Consider the following 20,135-nt stretch of genomic DNA (forward strand, 5'->3'; position numbering starts at 1 on the left):
CCCGCCGTGCCCCGCCCCCGCTGTCCCCTCCGGAACGGCAGCCGGGGCTCGGTGCTGTACAGCCTTTATTGGTCCCCGGGGCCCCCCCGGCCCCCCCCCCGTGTCCCGGGGGGAGCGTTTGCATAGCGAGAACGGGGGGGGGGGGGTGTGGAAGGGGAGTGTGATGATGTCACGGGGGGGTTGTGATGTCACCGGCTTGGCTGTCCCTCGTGTGACGTCACCATAGGCCCCCCTCGATGTCACCGCAGCTGGGACGTCACTGCCCGCACACCTTCGGTGACACCGCAGCTGTGATGTCACCACTCCAGTGCCACTGGCGATGTCACAGCCGTGACATCACCGATTCCACACTGACGCCGCTGCCGCCGTGACGTCACGCCCGCGGGGGATGACGTCACGCCGCGACGCCGCCATCCCCTTTCCCGAGTGACGTCAGAGCAGCGCCCGTGCCCCTCCTGTGACATCAGCGCTGCGACGTCATCACCGCTTCGACGTCAACACCGGGAGCCATAACCGGGGGCAAAACGGGAGACCGGGGGGAGAGGGGCATCACCCGGGGGGGGGGGTCGATGACATCACACCGGGGGGGGTGCCGGGTCGGTGACGTCACACGGGGGGGGTGTCACAGTATTAACCCTTACGCGGGGAGGGGCCGGGGGGGTGCGACCCCCGCATGCCTGGGGGTCCCGGGGTCGCCCCTATTTACAGCCGGGGGTTGGGGAGGGGGGCTCGGGTAAAGCTCAGCGCCCGGGGGGGCCCGCGGCGCTCCGGGGATCCCCGGGGGTCGCACCGGGCCCCACCACCACGATGGGCACGGGGGGCCCCCCCGGGGCCGCCCCCCCGCGCTCGTGCTCCTGCACCGGGCTGAGCGCCTTGGGGGGGCCCCGCGCCCCCCGCTCGGGCTCCTCCGGCCCCGGGGGGGGCGGCTCTGCCCCGGGGGGGCCCCCCAGCAGCAGCGGCAGCTCCTGCCGGCCCAGGCGGCGGGCGGGGGGCGCGGGAGGAGGGGGCTCGGCCGGGCCCTCCCCGTCCCACTCGGCCAAGCTCTGCAGCGGCGGCTCGGCCGGGAAGTCCTTTCGGGGGGGCTCCAGCCCCAGCTTGCGGGGGGGCCCCGGCGCCGCCTTCTCGGGGGGCCCGCGGCGGGCGAGGCGCGGGGACTCGGCGGCCTTGGGGTGCAGCTTGGCGGGGAAGGCGGGCGGGGAGGCGGCGGGCGGCGAGGGCGTGTGGGCGAGCGGCGACAGCGGGATGCTGCCGGCCGAGCGGCACCGCGCCGCCCGGTACTGCCGCTGCAGCTTCGGCGACAGCCCCTGCAGGGAGCTCGGCCGCAGGTGCGGCCCCGCCGGCGACGGCGGAGCGCTGGAGCCCGGCGAGCTGCTGGGCGGGGAGGCCCCTGCGCGGAACGGGGTCAGCGTGCGGGGAACGGGACCGGGCACCGGGACGCCCGGAGCCCCCCTTCCCGTGACCCCGGCCCCGTTCTCACGGCATCCCCCCCCCCACCCCCTTCCCCGCTCCCGTGGCCCCGCCCCCTCCCGTGGCCCCGCCCCGTACCGGGGTCGCGCGCCCGCGCGTGCGTGGGGGAGGCGGGCAGCGAGTCGGAGGAGGAGAGCGAGCGGCTCAGTGACGTCAGCGAGCGGCTCGTGTGCAGCAGCGAGGCCTGGCGGGCGAGGTGCCGGAACAGCGCACTGCGCCGCCTGGCGGGCGGGAGGACCGTCACACGCTGCGGCCGCCCCGGTGCCCCCCCGGTGCCCCCCCGGTGCCCCCCCGGTGCCCCCCCGGTGCCCCCCCGGTGCCCACCTCTCGTGGCCGCTCCCGGTGCCCCCCCGGCGGTTCCTCCGGGCCATCTTGGCGCGGGCGCTGCGGCGCCGCGCGGGGCCCAGGCGGATCGAGGTGTTCTCCAGCGGCGTCGTTGTCACCAACACCTTGGTCCCGCTCTGGGCGACAGCGGGACACGGGCACCGACAGCGGGTCACGGGCACGGCCCCCCCGCCGCTCCCCGACACCCCCCAACGCCCACCGCCCCCCCACCATGGCTGAGCTGCCATGACCCCGCCATGACACCCCCCCCCCCAAACCTCTCACCCCCGTGACCTCCCCCCACTCCGTGACACCCCCCCATGACCCTCCCCTGGTGCCCCCCCGGTGCCCCCCACCTTGAGGATGAGCTCCACGACCTCGGTGTGCACCAGCCCGTGCACGGGCTCCCCGTTCACGTGCGTGATCAGGTCCCCGGCGCACAGCCCGGCCTCCTGCGCGGGGCCCCCCTCCTCCACGTGCTGCCCCCCAAAAACGGGGTCACCCGGGGTGCGCCGCCGATGTGACACCCCACACCCCCCCAACTGTCCCCTCGCCCCCCCAAAACGTGGTTGCCCACGACGCACCTGGATTGCCACACCCCAGACCCCCCCCGTGTCCCCTCCACGTCCCCCCGTGATTCCCCCCGAAACAATTTTCCCCCCTTTCCACCCCCCCTTTTCCCATTTTATTCCCATTTTTTTCCCCAATCTCCCCCTCATCTTTCCCAATTTCCCCCCAAATTTTCCCAATATTCCCCCGTTTCCCCCCATTTTCCCAATTCCCACTCTGTCCCCAAGACCCCCTCCTTGTCCCTCACCCAAACGACGCCGCAGGCGCTGCCCCCCAAGAAAACCCTGTCCCCCCATAAAACCCCTGTCCCCCCCGTGTCCCCAAGCCCCCCATTCCCGTGTCCCCGCGTGTCCCCGCGTGTCCCTGACCCAGACGACGTGGTGCACGCTGTACACGTCGCTGTCCCCCAGGTAGACGCGGATGGCCCGCAGGGTGAACCCGAACTTCTTCCCGGGCCGGGGGATGGCGATGGGCGAGCGCGGCGGCGCGGCCACGGCCGGGGCCAGCTCCCGGCCCGGCGACGAGTCCCGAGACGAGGGGTCCGACGACAGCGACCGCGGGGACATGGGGCTGCCCAGGGGGGACGAGCCGGGCGCCTCCCCTGCGCCCCCAGAGCCCCGCTGACCCCCCACCCAAAAACCCTCCCGGGGAGACCCCCCCCCCCCCCAGACCTCCCACGGGCACCGCTGTCACCGCCCGGGGACCAGGGACACCCCACCCGTGGGATTGGGGGTCACACCAACCCCAAACCCCCCCCATAGGAGACCCCCCATGGGACCCCGTCGGATCGGGGGTCCCTCCACCCACAGAAACCCCCATGGGAGACCCCAAATCCATGGGATCGGGGGTCCCAGCACCCACAGAGACCCCGGAGACCCCCAGCCCCCCCCCCATCCCAGCGGGTGGAGGGGTCCCTGGGTGTTTGGGGTCATTTGGGGACGGTCCTTTTTAGGGGGGTCCTGGGGGCATTTGGGGTCGCTGGGGGGAGGATCCCGGGGGGATGTGGGGTCCCTGCGGAGGGTCCCGGGGGTGTCACCCACCGCTGGGGATGATGACGGACAGGGCGGTGGCCGACGCCGACTTGGTGACCTTCCCGGGGGCGCGGGGGCTGCGCTTGTCCCCCCCGCCCTCGGCGGGGGCCACCCCCGGGTGCCGCGGCCGCCGCAGCCCCAGCTCGGTGCGGGCGGGGGGCGGCTCCCCGGCCCTCGGTGCTCGCTCCCCTGGCGGGGGGGGGGACACACGGGAGGGTGAGGGGACACCGGGGGACACCGGCGGACACCGGGGACCCCTCCCCACCTTCCTTCCCGGGACGCACCTGGCTCCTCGCTGGCTCCATCCGGGGGTCCCTCGCGCCCCCCGTTGCGGGGGGGTTGCCGCTCCTCCGGGGGGGCCCCGGGCCGCGCCGGCTCCAGCAGCGCCGAGAAGCGGCGGCGAGCGCCCGGGGGAGGGCTGCCCTCGCCCTCGGGAGGGGCGGCTTCACCTGCCGAGCGGTGCTTCCTGCGGGGACACGGGCGTTGGGCATCGGGGGGACCCCTGCACCCCCCCCCCCCCGGGCCCCCCGGGACCCCCCCACAGGTGCGCACAGCTCGGGCGATCCCGTTCTCCAGCCGCGCTCGCGGGCGAAGCCGTCGCGTCTCCCCTCGTCCCGCGGGCGCCCCTTGGGCTTCGGCTCCTGCGAGAGCTGCTCCAGGCTGCTGTACACCTGCGGGGCCGCACCTGGTCACACCTGGTCACAGCTGGGCACAGCTGGGCACACCTGGGCACACCCACTTCCACACCCCCCCGCACGCCAGAGTCCCGCGGGACCATCCCAGCTGCCGCGCGTCCCCAAATCCCCATCGCCCCTCCCCACACCTGTGTCCCCCCCCCCACTCCCATCCCCACCTTGCTGAAGCGGGGGGAGCAGGACGAGAACTGCCGGATCTCCACGGGCTCGTCCTCCGTCGTGTCCTCGTCCTCGTACGACGTCACGTGCGGGTACCTGTCCGAGCGCGCTGGGGGGGGGGGCACAGGTGTGAGGGGGGGGGGGGTCCCACAGAGTGACCTCGGTGTGGGGGGGAACCCCAAGGAGACCCTGGGAGGGGCTGGGGGGGGCCCAGGGAGGTTCCACGGGGGGCCACGGGGATGTCCCGAGGGCATCCAGGGGTGTCCCAGGGCGGGTCCAGGGGGTGACCCAAGGGGAATCCCGGGGTTGTCCCACAGGGGGTCCCCAGGGGGGTCCCGTGGAGGGTCGGGAGGGGTCCCGGGGGTCCCTCACTGTCGAAGTAGCTCGTGTCCTCCTCGGACTCCAGGTGCGGCACGAACTCGGCTTTCTGCCGCAGCAGCCCCGTCCAGTCGAGCGCGGCGAAGAAGCCGTGGGCCTTCACCTCCTGAGCCCCCCCTGCGCCACCACATCGGCTCAGGGGGGCCCGGGGGTGGCCCGGGGGGTCCCGGGGGGGGATCCCGGGGGTCTGGAGGGGGGGGGTCTCACCTGCCCCGAGGCGCCGCAGCGGGTCCGGCTGCAGGAGGCAGGAGATGAGGTGCTGCGCGTCCGGGGGCAGCGCCTCGTCCCCCTCCGGCCACAGGATCTCGTCTGACGTGAGGGGACACCGGGGACACAGAGGGGACAGCTGAGCAGAGACCCCCGTGCCTGGCAGCACCTGCCCCGTGCCCGTGTCCCCCAGGGCCGTACCTGAGATCACCTGCCCGAAGAGCTCCTCGGGGGTGTCCCCGAAGAAGGGGACGCAGCCCACCAGGAACTCGTAGAGGACGATGCCCATGGCCCACCAGTCCACGGGCTTCCCGTAGCCCTGGCGCAGGATCACCTCGGGCGCGATGTACTCGGGGGTGCCGCACACCTGGGGACAGGTGGGCTCAGCTCGGGACACGGGGGATGCTGGGGACACACCCCGCTCCCCTGGCCCCGTCCCTGGCACACCTGAGTGCAGCTGGGGACAGCTGACCACACCTGGGCACACTTGGGCACACCTGGCACTCCTGAGCCCACCTGCAGCACCCACCTGGGCACACCTGAGCCCACCTGTGGCACCCACCCGTGCCCACCTGGGCCCACCTGAGCCCACCTGCGGCACCCGCCCGTGCCCACCTGCTTGTCGCGGAACTCCCGCGCGTCCTTCTCCATGTGCCCCTCGTACAGGTTGGTCGTGAGGCTCATCAGCCCCATCTTGGAGAGCCCGAAATCCGTCAGCTTCACGTGGCCCAGCGAGGTGATCAGGAGGCTGCGGGCGGAGGGGACACAGGGGTGAGCTGGGCGTGGCCCAGGTGTGTCCCCAGAGTCCCCCCCGCCCCCTCCCGGGGCCCCCGGCCGCACTTGTCGGGTTTGAGGTCGCGGTGGACGATGCCGTAGGTGTGCAGGTACTCCAGGGCCAGCACGGTCTCGGCGAAGTAGAGCCGGGCCAGCTCCAGCGGCAGCGCCCCGATGTGCTTCAGCAGCGTGGCACAGTCCCCGCCTGGGGACAGCGGGGACACGGGGGGACACGGGGGGATGTGGGGACGTGAGGGATGTGGGGGTATGGGGGGACACGGGGGGGACGTGGGGGGACATGGGCATGTGGGGGGGGCATGGGGACAGCTGTTACCACAAAACCCGGCCCCATATCCCAACACCCACCCCCATATCATGAAACCCGGCCCCATATTCCAACACCCACCCCCATGTCACGACCCCCAGCCCCATATCCCAACACTCAGCCCCATATCACGACGCCCAGCCCCGTATCACGACACCCAGCCCCATATCCCAACACTCAGCCCTGTATCACGACACCCAGCCCCATATCACGACGCCCAGCCCTGTATCACGGCACCCAGCCCCATATCACGGCACCCAGCCCTGTACCATGATAGCCAGCCCCATATCATGATACCCAGCCCTGTATCACAACACCCAGCCCTGTATCATGATAGCCAGCCCCATATCACAACACCCACCCCCATATCCCTACAGCCAGTCTCATATCCCAATCCCCACCCCCATATCGCGATACCCACCCCCATATCGCGACACCCACCCCCAAACCCCTACAGCCAGTCTCACATCCCAATCCCCACCCCCATATCGCGATACCCACCCCCATATCGCGATACCCACCCCCATATCGTGATACCCACCCCCATACCCCTACAGCCAGTCTCATATCCCAATCCCCACCCCCATATCCCAATCCCCACCCCCATATCCCAACACCCACCCCCATATCGCAATACCCACCCCCATATCGCGATACCCACCCCATATCGTGATACCCACCGCATATTGCGATACCCACCCCATATCGCAACACCCACCCCATATCGTGACACCCACCCCATATCGCAATACCCACCCCCATATCGTGATACCCACCCCATATCGCAACACCCACCCCCATATCGCAACGCCCACCCCATATCGCGATACCCACCCCCATATCGCGATACCCACCCCCAAACCCCTACAGCCAGTCTCATATCCCAACCCCCACCCCCATATCGTGATACCCACCCCATATCGCAATACCCACCCCCATATCGTGATACCCACCCCCATACCCCTACAGCCAGTCTCACATCCCAATCCCCACCCCCATATCGCGACACCCACCCCATATCACGACACCCACCCCCCCTATCGCGACACCCCCCCCCCCCCCCCCCGCCATCGCCAGGCGCAGCCCCACCTTCCACGTACTCCATGACCATGCAGAGGTGGCGGCGGGTCTGGAAGGAGCAGAACATGCTGACCACGAAGGGGTTCTCGGCGAAGGTGAGGATGTCGCGCTCCACGAAGGCCTGGTGCACCTGGTTCCGCAGCAGCAGGTTCTGCTTGTTGATCTTCTTCATGGCGAAGCGCTGCCGCGTGGCCGTGTGCCGCACCAGGTACACCGCCCTGCCGTCACCGCAGGGCCGCCACATGTCACGACACGGCCCCCCGGGACCCCCCCGTGCCCGGCCCCCCGCCCGCCGAGCCCCCCCGGCTCGCCGCTCACCCGTAGGCGCCGTTGCTGATGAGTTTGATGGTCTCGAAGTCGCTCTCACCTGGCGGCTCCTTGGGCCGGGGGGCGGCGGCGCGGCCCTGGGGGCGCGGGGGGGGGGGACAGGTGAGGTGGGGGGGACACGGCGGGGACACGGGGGGGGACGCAGAGGGACGCGGCGCCCACCTCAGCCCCCTCCTCGGGCTCCGGGGTGTTGGTGCCGCCGCTGTCGGGCTCCTCCAGGTGCAGCATGTCTGGGGGGGCACGGGGGGGTGTGGGCACATGGGGGGCTCAGGTGTGCGCCCCCCGTACCTGCCTGTGTCCCCCACCGTGTCCCAAACCCCCCCCGCTCCACACTTGTCCCCCCCAATTTGTCCCCCGACACCTGCCCCCCCATTTTTGTCCCCCCATATCTGTCCCCTCACACCTGTCCCCTCCAATTTGTCCCCCCACCCTGTCCCCCCATTTTTCTTCCCCCATTTTTATCCCCCCACCCTGTCCCCCCCATTTTTGTGCCCCCCATTTTTGTCCCCCCCCTTTTTATCCCCCCACCCTGTCCCCCCATTTTTGTCCCCTATTTTTGTCCCCCCACCCTGTCCCCCCATTTTTATCCCCCCATTTTTATCCCCCCATTTTTGCCTCCCATATTTGCCCCCCCATTTTTGTCCCCCCATTTTTATCCCCCCATATTTGCCCCCCATTTTTATCCCCCCATATTTGCCTCCCCATTTTTATCCCCCCATATTTGCCCCCCATTTTTGCCCCCCCATTTTTGCTCCCCCATATTTTCCCCCCCATTTTTATCCCCCCATATTTGCCCCCCATTTTTGCCCCCCATTTTTGCCCCCCCATATTTTCCCCCCATTTTTATCCTCCCATATTTTCCCCCCATTTTTTATCCCCCCATTTTTGCCCCCCATTTTTATCCCCCCATATTTGCCCCCCATTTTTATCCCCCCATTTTTATCCCCCCATTTTTGCCCCCCCATATTTGCCCCCCCATTTTTATCCCCCCACCCTGCCCCCCCCGTACCTGTGCGTCCCCCCCGTGCCCGGCCCAGCTGCCTCAGCAGGTACCGGGGGGTGTCGGCCCGCAGTGGCCCCTCGGCCCGGCCCGCGGTGGCCGCCAGCAGCTGCGAGAGCCCCGCGGGGTCGAACTCCTGTGGGGACAGCGGCGGCGAGGGGGGGACAGCGGTGAGGGGAGGGGGCACAGGGGAGGGGACGCGGCGGGGGACGGCTGCGGGGCCTCACCAGGCACTCGAGCAGCCGCGCGGGGCGGGAGATGATGATGAGGAGCCTCTTCACCAGCTGGGTGATGAAGGCCACCTCCTCCGACTCGGAGCGCTCGTAGGCCTGGGGGGGACACGGGGACAAGTGGGGGTCCCTCGCGGGCGTGCTGGGCCCCCGTGGGTCCCTCGGATCCCCGCTGGTCCCTGATGAGTCCTGGGAGGACCTGTTGGGTCCTACTGGGTCTTGTTGGTCCCCACTGATCCCTTTTGGGTCCCCGTAGGGTCCTGTTGGGTCCCTGTTAGGTCCTTTTGGGTCCTGTCAGTCCCTGTTGGGTCCCTGTTAGGTCCTTTTGGGTCCTGTCAGTCCCTGTTGGGTCCTGTTAGGTCCCTGTTAGGTCCTTTTGGGTCCTGTCAGTCCCTGTTGGGTCCTGTTGGGTCCTGTTAGGTCCTTTTGGGTCCTGTCAGTTCCTGTTGGGTCCCTGTTAGGTCCTTTTGGGTCCTGTCAGTCCCTGTTGGGTCCTGTTGGGTCCTGTTAGGTCCTTTTGGGTCCTGTCAGTCCCTGTTGGGTCCTCTTAGGTCCCTGTTAGGTCCTTTTGGGTCCTGTCAGTCCCTGGGGGTCCCGTTGGGTCCTGCTAGGCCCCGCTAGGCCCCGTAGGGTTCTGTTGGGTCCTGTTAGGTCCTTTTGGGTCCTGTCAGTCCCTGGTGGGTCCTGTTAGTCCCATTGGGTCCTGTTAGGTCACGCTGCTCCCCGTTAGGCCCCACTCAGCCCCGTTGGGCCCCGTTAGGCCCCACTGAACCTTCTTAGGCCCCACTCAGCCCCGTTAGGCCCCACTCAGCCCCGATAGGCCCCACTCAGCCCCGTTGGGCCCCGTTAGGCCCCACTCAGCCCCGTTAGGCCCCGATAGGCCCCACTCAGCCCCGTTGGGCCCCGTTAGGCCCCACTGAACCTTCTTAGGCCCCACTCAGCCCCGTTAGGCCCCACTCAGCCCCGATAGGCCCCACTCAGCCCCGTTGGGCCCCGTTAGGCCCCACTCAGCCCCGTTAGGCCCCGACAGGCCCCACTCAGCCCCGTTGGGCCCCGTTAGGCCCCACTCAGCCCCGTTAGGCCCCGATAGGCCCCACTCAGCCCCGTTGGGCCCCGTTAGGCCCCACTCAGCCCCGTTAGGCCCCGATAGGCCCCACTCAGCCCCGTTGGGCCCCGATAGGCCCCACTCAGCCCCATTGGGCCCCGTTAGGCCCTGCCAGGCCCCGCAGGGTCCCGTGTGGGTGCGGGGGTCTCGCTCACGTCCTGCAGCAGCCGCTCCATGTTCTCCTGCAGCTCGCAGAAGTAGCCGGCGGTGATGAGGCCGTGGCGGGCCTTGGCCAGGCAGTCTCGTGCCAGCTCCACCAGCTGGTGCTGGATGAAGCTGAGGGCGCCGTCGGCCAGCGGGGTCCCCCCGGGGCCGCAGCCGCGCACGAACTCCTCCAGCCGCTCCTCCATCTGCGCCGTCGCCTGCGGCACCGACACGGCCAGGTCCCCACGGCTCCCCACAACTGACCTCACGGCCACCCCACAGCCCCCCAGGGACACCCTAACCATCCCCATGGCCACCCCACAGCCCCCCTGAGACCCCCTAACCATCCCCATGGCCACCCAAACCATCCCCATGGCCACCTCACAGCCCCCCAGCGACACCCTAGCCATCCCCATGGCCACCCCACAGCCCCCCTGAGACCCCCTAACCATCCCCATGGCCACCCCACAGCCCCCCAGGGACACCCCAGGATCCCACAGTTGACATCAAGGCCACCCCACAGCACCCTAAGACCCCGTAGCTGCCCCATGGCCACCCCACAGCCCCCCCAAGACCTCCATGACCACCCACAACCCCTCTGAGGCCCCGTAACTGCCCCCATGGCCACCCCAGGACCCCCACAGCCGCCCCCAGAGCGCGCCCAGCCCCACCTTGGGGAACCTCTCCTTGTACACGTGGTTCATCATCACGATCTCGTTGTCGTGGGACGAGGGCGAGCGCCCAGGGCTGGGGGGGAGGTCACAGTGTCACACCCCACGGCCACAGCGTCACCCCTCGGTGCCCCACGGACCCCCCTGCTGTTGTCCCCCCGCCCTGGGTCACCCCCAGATCCTGCCTCCTCCCTAAACCCCCAGTGACCCCCACGGTCCCCAACCCCGCAGTGACCCCCCCCATATTCCCCTCCAGCCCCTCCCCAAATCCCCCATCCCCCCTCCAAATCCCCGTGCCCCCCTCGATGCCTGGGGGTTCCCTGGGCCCACCTGAGGCTGCGGGACCGGGGGCGGGGGGCCGGCCCCCCCCGGGCCCCCCCATCCTCCTCGGCCAGGCTCTCGGAGCTGCCGAAGTGGCGGGACAGGAACCGCAGCTCCTCCGGCGTGGGCTGCGCCGGCAGCTGGTGCAGCCGCTCCTGCGACGAGCACGAGGACTGCGCGCCCGCGTCACCCCCGGGACCCCCGACAGACCCCCGGGGTCACCGCCCGGACCCCCCCTCCCCACCCCGTGTCACCCCCGCCACCCCCCGGCACCGCTACAACCCCCCCACATCACCCCTGGCCCCCCCAGCCTCCACCCAGCCTCCACCCAGACTCCACCCAGACTCCACCCTGTGTCCCCCCCGGCTCCCCCAGGACCCCCCCAGCCCCCCGTGCCACCCCCAGGTCACTCAGCACCCCCCCCGGGTCCCTCGTGTCACCTCCAGTCCCCCCCCCCACCGTGTCACCCCATGGCCCCTTTTGGACCCCCCACGTCACCCCCCAGGAGCCCTCAAACCCACCACGGATCCCCCCCCCCCTCCCCGGACCCTCCCCCGGTACCCGCTGGCCCCCCTGGACCCCCCCCAAACCCCAAACCCTCCCCCAGCCCCTCAGTGCCCCCCGAGCCCCCCCCCGGGGGTCCCCGAGCCCCCCGACTCACCGAGACGGTGGAGCTGGGGGTGTTGGTGCCATATCCCGAGGAGGGCAGCGAGGCCAGGGACCAGCGGCGCCCGTCAGCCCTGGGAGGGGGCACGGGGGGGGTCAGGGGACCCCCGCGCCGGGGAGACCCCCCCGGAGCCCCTCGGGTTGGGAGGGGACCCGGGATTGCTCTCGCCAAGTGCTTCTGTCCCTGTCACCACCCTCCGGCCGCTGGGGACCCCTCCCAGGGAGCTTGGGGACATCCCCGGACACTGAGGACACCCCCGGGACACTGGGGACACCCCTCGGACAGTGGGGACATCCCCGGACACTGGGGACACCCTCGGACAGTGGGGACACTCCTCGGACAGAGGGGACACCCCCTGGACACTGGGGACACCCCCTGGACACTGGGGACATCCCTCGGACAGTGGGGACATCCCTCGGACAGTGGGGACACCCCCGGACACTGAGGACACCCCCGGGACACCGGGGACACCCCTCGGACAGTGGGGACATCCCTCGGACAGTGGGGACATCCCTCGGACAGTGGGGACACCCCCTGGACACTGGGGACACCCCCGGGACACTGGGGACATCCCTCGGACAGTGGGGACACTCCTCGGACACTGGGGACACCCCCAGACACTGGGGACATCCCCTGGACACTGGGGACACCCCCGGACACTGGGGACACCCCTCGGACAGTGGGGACATCCCTGGACACCGGGGACACTCCTCGGACAGTGGGGACATCTCTGGACAGTGGGGACACTCCTCGGACAGTGGGATCACCCCTGGACACCGGGGACACCCCCGGACAGTGGGGACACCCCTCGGACAATGGGGACACCCCTGGACACTGGGGACATCCCCCGGACACTGGGGACACCCTCGGACCTCAGGGACCCTCCATGAACCTCCCCTTGGCCCCCTCCGAACCCCAGGAACCCTCCCGGACACTGAGTTTGACCTCGAGGACCCCCACCCCCACCCCGACCCCCCCCCCCCCCACAGGTGCCCCCAACCTGGGTCCCCCCCACCCCGACACCTGCGACCCCCCCAGACCCTGGGGACCCCCCCGGAGCCCCCCGACCCCCCCTCACCGGCGGGAGGAGGCGAAGGAGAAGTGGGCGGGGGTGCTGGGCGAGAAATTTCGGGGGCTGTCCAGGGGGCTGTTACCTGGGGAGGGGGGGGGGACACACACAGGTAAGGGTGACGTCACCCCCCCGCCCTGCCAGGCCACGCCCCCACCGCGGGTGGGCGGGGCCAAGCGATTGGGACCCACCCCAGGGAAAAAGGGGGGACGGGAGGGAACCCCAAGGGTGGGGGGGGTCCCTATAGGTCACGGGGGGGTCTCTCGGGGGGGTCTCGGGGGCTGAGGAGGGAACTGGGTCCCTTCAGGGGGTCCCGGCAGTTTGGGGGGGGGGTCTGTAAGGGTCCCTTTGGGGGTTTCTGTGGGGACTTTGGGGGAGGTTGGGGATATCGGGGAGGGGTCGGGGGGCACCGGGGGGGGCGTTGGGGACATCGGGGGGATGTTGGGGGACACCGGAGGGGGTCCGAGGGACACCGGGGAGTGGTCGGGGGACACCGGGGGAGGCGTTGGGGACATCGGGGAGGGGTCGGGGGGCACCGGGGGGATGTTGGGGACACCGGGGGGGGGCTCCGAGGGACACCGGGGGGATGTTGGGGACATCGGGGAGGGGTCGGGGGACACCGGGGGGATTTGAGGACACTGGGAGGGTGCCGAGGGCGCTGGGAGAGGGGGGTCCGGGTGACACCGGGGAGGGCTCGGGGACACCCGGGGGATGTTGGGGACACCGGGGGGGGGGGGGCGGGGGTCTCACCGATGTGTCCGGGCAGCGGCGAGTGGGGCCTCGGGAGGGTGGGGGAGGTGCTGGTCAGGATCAGGCTCTTCCGGTTGCTCGTGCGGCAGCTGGGGAGGGGTCGTGGGGGGGTCGTGGGTGGGGGTCGGGACCCTCCCCCCCTCATACACGGACCTCCTCCCCCCCCCCCCGTCTCCACGCGGGTCCCGAACGTGCTGAGGGAGGGGGGAACCCACAGCCCCCCCCCCACCCATTTTGGGGGGCAAGAATGGGGGGGTCGGGGGGGAGGACAGCGGCCGGGGGGGGGGACGGAGGGGGGGAGGGTGGAGATGGAGGATGAGGAGGGGGAGAGGGGAGGATGAGGATGAGGATGAGGATGAGGATGAGGATGAGGATGGAGGAGGGAGGAGGATGGGGGAGATGGGGGGATGAGGATGGACGGGAGATGAGGATGAAGGAAGGGGGATGAGGAGGAGGAGGAGGAAGGAGAAGGAAGACGAGGATGAGAATCAGGAGGGAGAAGGAGGAAGATGAGGATGAGGAGGATGGAAGGCGGATGAACGTGAGGATGAAGACGACGAGGGTGGAGGAAGGATGAGGATGAAGGAGGATGAGGGCACGGGAAGCAGAAGGACGAGGATGGAGCGGGGAGGATGAAGGTGGGGAAGGATGAAGGCTGAGGATGAAGGCTGAGGCTGGACATGGAGGATGAGGGATGAGGATGACGGGGATGAAGACGACGGACGGCGGCGGGGGAGGAAGGCCGAGCCCCCCGGTACCTCTTGGTGCGGCGGAACATGTTGCTGCCCACCAGGATCGGCATCGGGGGGCTCCGGGGGGGTTCCGGGGGGTCCGGGGCGGCGGCGGGGCGGGGGGGGGGGGGCGGGGGGGCCGCGGCGGCTGCAGTGGGCGGGGCCGGGGCGGGGCCTGGGGCGGGGTTTGGGGGGCGCAGTGGGGGGCACGGGGGGGTCTCACCTGCTGCTCTTCCGCGGCAGCGGCAGCTCCTTCTGGAACAACGGCAACGGGTGGGGGGCGGCCCGGACCCCCCCGCGACACCGGATCTCCCCCGGACCCACCGGACCGACCCTCGCAGCAGCGCTTTTTTTTGAGGGGGGGGGGCACCGCGGCCTCCGTCCCCCCCCCTCCCGGGGATGCGCGATGTCCGAACCTTCCCCCCCCCCCAACCCCGAACACCCCCGGCCCCGCAACGCCCTCCGGTACCGGGCCCGCATCCCTCCCCCGCCGGTGCCGACCCCGCCCGGAGCGACCTTCCCGGTACCGGCGTTGCGCTGACCCCCCCCCCCCCCCCGCCCGGTACCGCCCGGTACCGCCCGGTACCGCCCTGCGCCGTGCACCCCCTGCGGAAGGGCCTGCGGTCCCCGGTACCGATCCAAATCCCTCCGGTACCGCTCCCCTCATCCCATACCAACCCCCCCCCGCCAGTTCCGATAGCCACCGGTACCGATCCCCGCATCCTCCGGTACCGACACCGACATCCCCCCAATGGACACCCCACTCCCGAACCCGGTACCGAACCCCCGGTACCGATCCCCCGGCCCCCTCCCCGCACTGATACCCTCCGATACCGATTTCCCCCGTCCTCCGGTACCGGTACCGCCATTCCCCCGGTCCCTTCAATAACAACCCCCCCCCCCCCCGCCCCGGTACCTGCAGCCGCCGCCGGCGGATCACGCCCGAATCGTCCATGTCGCCGGTGCCGGTGCCGGTGCCGGTGCGGGGGGGTCCCGGCCTCTCTTCCCCTCCCCCCCCCCCCGCAGCCCCCGGTACCCGCAGCCCCCCCCCCCCCACCTTCAGCCGCCCTCCGCCATCGCCCGGGACCCCCGGGACGCCCCGCCCCGGCCCCGCCCCGGCCCCGCCCCGGCCCCGCCCCGGCCCCGCCCCGGCCCCGCCGCGCCGAGGGCGCCCCCCCGCGGCGGGGCGGCTCCACGCCGCTCCCGGTGCCCCCCCCCCCATCCCCGCTGTCCTCGGTGCTGAACGGCGGCGAGGAGGGGTCTGCGCCCCCCCCCCCCCCACCCCGCCCCGAACCCCCCCCCCCGCCCCATTGCAGCGCCGAAATCCCCCCCCCCAAAAAACGCGCCCCAAATGGGGGTGCGGGGGGTGGGGGTAGGGAGGAATTGGGGGGCTCAGGGACACCCCCCCCCCCCCCCCGCCCCGGTGTGACCCCCCACCCCAGATTAGACCCCTAATCCCCCGGGATTGAGGACACGGCGCTTTCCAGGCGTTTGGCCAGCGCTGATTAACCGGGAGGGGCGGGGGGGGGGCACCTGGGTTCCCTTCCCCCCCCATGGGGTGGGAGGGACGCGATCGGGGAGGGGCTCAACCCCCCCCCAAAATACTTCAGCTCAAGGGGGTCCGTATCCCCCCCCCAGCCCAAAAATTACTGACCGCCCCCCCCCCCCATAAAAAAAATAAAGGAGATTTCGGGTGTTTTTAAAATTCTTTATTATAAAACAACCGCCTGGTTTTGGGGTCCCCATTTCGGGGGGGTGTCCCCGTTTCGGGGGGGGGGTCCCCGTTTCGGGGGGGGGGTCACAGCTCGGCCAGGGGCCGCAGGCTGCGCTCCTGGAAGAAGCGATGGGGGAGGCGCCGGGGGGGGGCTCCGGGCGAAGTAGGAGAGCACCGAGGGGGGGGCCGTGGGGTCGTCTGTGGGGTCTTCATCAGCCCTGGGGGGGGGGGGGCAACAGGGGCACAGGAGTTCAGGGGGAGGGGGAAAGACCCCCCCCCATTGCACACAGGCCCCCCATTAGCTCCACAGGGACCACCCCCCTTTGCCCCCCACCCCCAGGACCGCCCCCCCATCCTGTAGGACCCCCCCCGGACCCCCCCGTACCACTGCACCGGGACCCCCTCGCGCTGCAGCAGCGCCTGCGCCGTCCCCCAGCTGAACCTCACGAGCTGGGGGAACCCAAAAACCGGCTCCAGGTTCCTCCTCAGCCACTCCTTGGTCTTGGGGTCTGCAAGGGGAAGGGGGGGGGAGCGTCAGGGGCACCCCAAAATCGGAACCCAGCCCCCCCCCCCCCCCCCGTCCCACCCCGGCTCCTACCGTTGGGGTACCCGGAGCCGTAATCGCGGTCGGGGTCCCCCAAATCCTCCACGAAGTTCCAGTGGAGCACAGCCCGGTCCCGGGCGACCTGGGGGGGGGGGAGCACAGGGGGTTTGGGGGGGCTCTGAGGGGGTGGAGGGTCCGGCCTCCCCCTCCCAAACCTCGGTGGTCCGGGAGGAGATGTGGGAGGCACTGGGAAGGGGGGGGAGGGTTGGGGGGTGTTGGTGCTTCGGGGGTCAATTCTGGGGGGGTCTGGGAGGGGTCAGTGCCCACCTTGGCGCAGATGCTGGCGGCGCTGACCACCGGGAACAGGGCGTCGGCCTTGGGGCGCACGGTGACCCCCAGCCCCGGGAAGCGCTGCCGTAGCTTGGCCTCGTACTTGTCCGCCGGCCCCACCGTGTCCACGAACACCTGGGGGGGAGCCCCGGACCCCCCCAAATCACTCCCGGTTCCCCAAATCACTCTGGGATCCCCCAAAACCCCGATCCATCCTGACTCCCCTTCCCGACGCCCCGAAACCCCCTAAAAAAGCTCCTCAACCCCCCTGACCTCCCTCCCTAAAACCCCCTCCCCCAAATTCACCTGGATCCCCTCCGTGACGCCCCCAAAATCACCCCCGAGACACCCCAAATTCACCCCAAAACAACACAGATCCCCCTCCCCACCCCACAACCGCTCAGCGCCGTGAGGGAAACTGAGGCACAGAGGGGACGAGCACCCCCCCAGCCCCCCCCAAAACCCACCTCGGCCACCTGCACCCCCGAATCGAGCGCGAACTGGATCAGCTCGGTGGCCGTGTCGTGGGACAGCTCGTTCAGGTTGTATTTGGCTCTGGGGGGAGGTCGGGGGTCGTCACCCCCAAATTAGAAGCCCCTCCCCACCCCCCCAATCCCCCCAGCACCCCAAAACCTGGGGGGGGGTGGGAGATGGAGCGGGCAGGACCCAGCACGGGAGGGTCGGGGGCACCCGAAGGTGCTCGGAGGGGGTCCCAGGGGAAGGGCGGAGGGTTTCGGGGGGGCTCCGGGGGGGTGCGGGGGTCTCACCGCTGCTGCATGGAGGCCGAGATGTGGTCGGGGGGCAACACCTGCAGCGCCCACCCCACCGAGCCCCCCGCAGCCTCCAGCAGCCCGAAGCGCCGCTCCCGCTCCGCCTCCGACAGCGTCTTCGAGTCTGGGGGGGGGGGGCCGGGGGGTGAGAGACCCCCCCCCGGGACCCCCGGGACCCCCCCGTACCCCAAACGCAGCCCCGGGACCTCCAAAATTCCCCCAAAACTCCCGATTCCCCCTTCCTGCGACCCCCCCGTGCTCGCCACGCCCAGGACCCCCTGGCCCGCCACCGCTCCAGCCCCCACCCCCCGGACCCCCGGGGGTCTTCGGCCCCTCCTCGGGACCCCCGAGACCCTCCCGGGACCCTCCCGGGACCCTTCCGGGACCCCCGGGATCCCCACCTGCCACCCCCAGCGCCTCCAGCTCCTCCAGTTTCTCCACGGGGCAGTAGCAGATCGCGTAAACCATCGGCCCTGGGGGGCACGGGGGGGTGAGAAGCGACCCCCGGTGAACCGGGAGCCCTCCCATTCAATCCCCGGTGCACCGGGACCCCTCCCATTCAACGCCCGGTGCACAGGGACCCCTCCCACTCAGCCCTCGGCGCACCGGGACCCCTCCCACTCAACCCTCGGCGCACCGGGACCCTTCCCACTCAATCCCCGGCGCACCGGGACCCCTCCCACTCAGCCCTCGGCGCACCGGGACCCCTCCCATTCAATCCCCGGCGCACCGGGACCCCTCCCATTCAATCCCCGGTGCACCGGCAGCCCTCCCACTCAACCCTCGGCGCACCGGGACCCTTCCCACTCAATCCCCGGCGCTCCGGGACCCTTCCCACCCAATCCCCGGTGCACCGGGACCCCTCCCCGCCACGCGCAGCCATTCCCCGGCCCCCCCACCCCCTCGCTCCCGTTCCCCTCGGGACCCCCTCCCGGGCTCACCGAGCACCGGCCCCCGGCCCGCCTCGTCCACGCCGAGCGCGCAGGGCCGGCGGCGGCACAGGGGGGGCACGGCGGACGAGAAGCGACCCCCGCCCGCCGGGTCCCGCTCCAGGGCGGACAGCGCCATGTCGGGGCGGGGCCTAACGGGACGGGCGGGGCTTCCGGGGGCGGGGCTTAGCTGGGCGTGGCCCTAAACCAGCGCCAATCATCGCATGGGCGTGGCTTAAAGGGGCGGGGTCTAACGGAGGGGGCGTGGTTTAACGGAAAGGGCGGGGCTTAACGGGCCGGGATACCCCCCCCCCCCCGCTCCCCGGTGCGGGGCAAAAGGGGGGTCCCGGGAGGGTCCCGGGAGGGTCCCGGGATCTGCGGAGCACCGGGAAAGATTTGAGGTGGGGGTGTGAAACCCCGCATAGGGCGGGGGGTCCCGGGAAGGGTGGTGGTGCTGGGGGGTGGGAGGGGGTGTCCCGGAAGCCTCGTGTGTCTCCCCCCCCCCCCCCCAAATTTCGTCCGGGAAGCGCGGCCCCGGGGCGGGCGGTGCCGGGCAGCGCGGGAGGGGGTTCCCGGAACGGCCCCGCCCTCTCCCGCCTGCCCATATATGGGCATGGTTGCGTCAGCGGGGAAAGCCCCGGCCCCGCCCACTTCCGTTGACGCCGGTGCACGCGGGGGGCTTCCCACGGGAGGGGGAGGGGGGGACACGCACGGCCCCCCCCCACCCCAACCGCCCCCAGTTCAGCACGACCAGAGCCGCTATCACAATTATTATCATTATTATTAATTAAATACAAATGTACAAAAAAAACGAAACAGCGACAACAAATCGCCCGCCCCCCCCCCCTCCCCTCCTCCCGGGGATTTGGGGGTCCCCGGGAGCTGCTCCCCACCGGGGGGGGTCTTGTAAACGTCACGAGGGGGATACGCCCCCCCCCAAACGCCCCCCTTTGGGGTGCGCGCTCAGCCCCTCCCGGCGGAATCCTCAATTTGGAGGGGCCCGACCTCTCCCCTCAAAACCGAGGGGTCCCCAGGCCCAGCTGGGGGGGCTCCAGGCCCTGTTTGGGGGTCCCCATCCATCCCACAGGTCCCGTTCCCGCAGGTCCTGAGGATCCTCGATCGTGGGGGGGGTGGGGGGATTCTGGTCCTGCCGGTCCCTTCAGGCTGGTCCGTTATGGGGGGGGGGGGGGCCCAGTCCGGGGGTCCCCCATCCTCGTGGCTCCTTTTAGAGGTCCCCAGGTCCGCGTTGGGAGGGGGGGGGGGGTCTTTCGTGTGGCCTCCCCCTCGCTGAGCAGCAGCCGCAGCCGATGCGGGTCCGTGTCCACGGGGGTCCCCCCGAAGCCGCGGCCTCATCCAGCAGCATCCCGGCGGGACATCCCCGTCCGTGCCGGCCCCACCGGTACATCCCCGTCCGTGACCAGGGGGGTCCCCGCCCCTCCGTGTCCAGCCAGGTGCGGGGGATCCCCCCCCCCGGAGTGTCCGCGGAAGGAGCCAGCGCTGCCCCGGAGCCCCGTCGGTCCCGGTCCGTGCCCGCTGCCGGCGGGGGGTGGGGTGGGTTCAGAAGCCGAGCGCGGCACCGGGGGGCAGCGGGCAGCCCGAGCCCGCGTGGTCCCGCACGGAGCCGCGGAGCCGCCGCACCTGGGCTCGCAGCCCCGCCGCCGTGGCCGCCAGCGCCGCGTTCTGCGCCCGGAGCCCCCGGACGCGCTGCTCCAAGCGGGCGATGCGCTCCAGCTTCCGCCGCCGGCACCGGCTCGCCGCCAGCCGGTTCCGCAGCCGCCGCCGCTCCGCCTGCAGCCGCTCCGGGGAATCCGGGCCCGGCTCCG

The 20,135-nt window shown here is 71.0% G+C and overlaps 2 protein-coding genes across 2 annotated transcripts; both read right to left on the bottom strand.

Annotated features, from left to right (window-relative positions):
* Positions 1-69: 69 nt before the first annotated feature.
* MAST1 (microtubule associated serine/threonine kinase 1) lies at positions 70-15,000 on the bottom strand. The gene is made up of 27 exons (XM_068997853.1): positions 14,942-15,000; positions 14,249-14,280; positions 13,295-13,383; positions 12,554-12,629; positions 11,470-11,548; positions 10,818-10,981; positions 10,488-10,563; positions 9,828-10,034; positions 8,565-8,666; positions 8,347-8,473; positions 7,500-7,567; positions 7,329-7,414; positions 7,020-7,228; positions 5,672-5,810; positions 5,447-5,579; positions 5,033-5,198; positions 4,832-4,933; positions 4,619-4,741; positions 4,246-4,355; positions 3,945-4,063; positions 3,677-3,858; positions 3,402-3,581; positions 2,730-2,962; positions 2,148-2,270; positions 1,792-1,928; positions 1,495-1,688; positions 70-1,387 (listed from the first exon to the last, which is right to left on the bottom strand). The coding sequence occupies exons 1-27, from the start codon at positions 14,978-14,980 to the stop codon at positions 741-743; spliced, it is 3,942 nt and encodes a 1,313-aa protein (XP_068853954.1). The 5' UTR covers positions 14,981-15,000; the 3' UTR covers positions 70-740.
* A 719-nt stretch (positions 15,001-15,719) lies between these two features.
* On the bottom strand, positions 15,720-18,498 carry RNASEH2A (ribonuclease H2 subunit A). The gene is given in 9 exon segments (XM_068997904.1): positions 15,720-15,889; positions 15,891-15,957; positions 16,125-16,248; positions 16,338-16,425; positions 16,611-16,748; positions 17,081-17,168; positions 17,381-17,507; positions 17,785-17,856; positions 18,325-18,498. Coding segments are annotated over 9 exon segments (897 nt in total). The 5' UTR covers positions 18,452-18,498; the 3' UTR covers positions 15,720-15,823.
* Positions 18,499-20,135: the final 1,637 nt, after the last annotated feature.

This window comes from Aphelocoma coerulescens, chromosome 30 (assembly GCF_041296385.1).
Source record: "Aphelocoma coerulescens isolate FSJ_1873_10779 chromosome 30, UR_Acoe_1.0, whole genome shotgun sequence".
NCBI lineage: Eukaryota > Metazoa > Chordata > Aves > Passeriformes > Corvidae > Aphelocoma > Aphelocoma coerulescens.

Bases quoted from the DNA above. Each gene is read 5' to 3' on its own strand.
- MAST1 (XM_068997853.1), bottom strand. From the start codon at position 14,980: ATGGACGATTCGGGCGTGATCCGCCGGCGGCGGCTGCAG. The intron at 13,384-14,248 runs GTGAGACCCCCC...ACCCCTCCCCAG, and splicing joins CTGCCGCGGAAGAGCAGCAG to CTGCCGCACGAGCAACCGGA. The intron at 1,388-1,494 runs GTGGGGGGGGGG...CGTTCCGCGCAG, and splicing joins CCACGGGAGCGGGGAAGGGG to GGGCCTCCCCGCCCAGCAGC.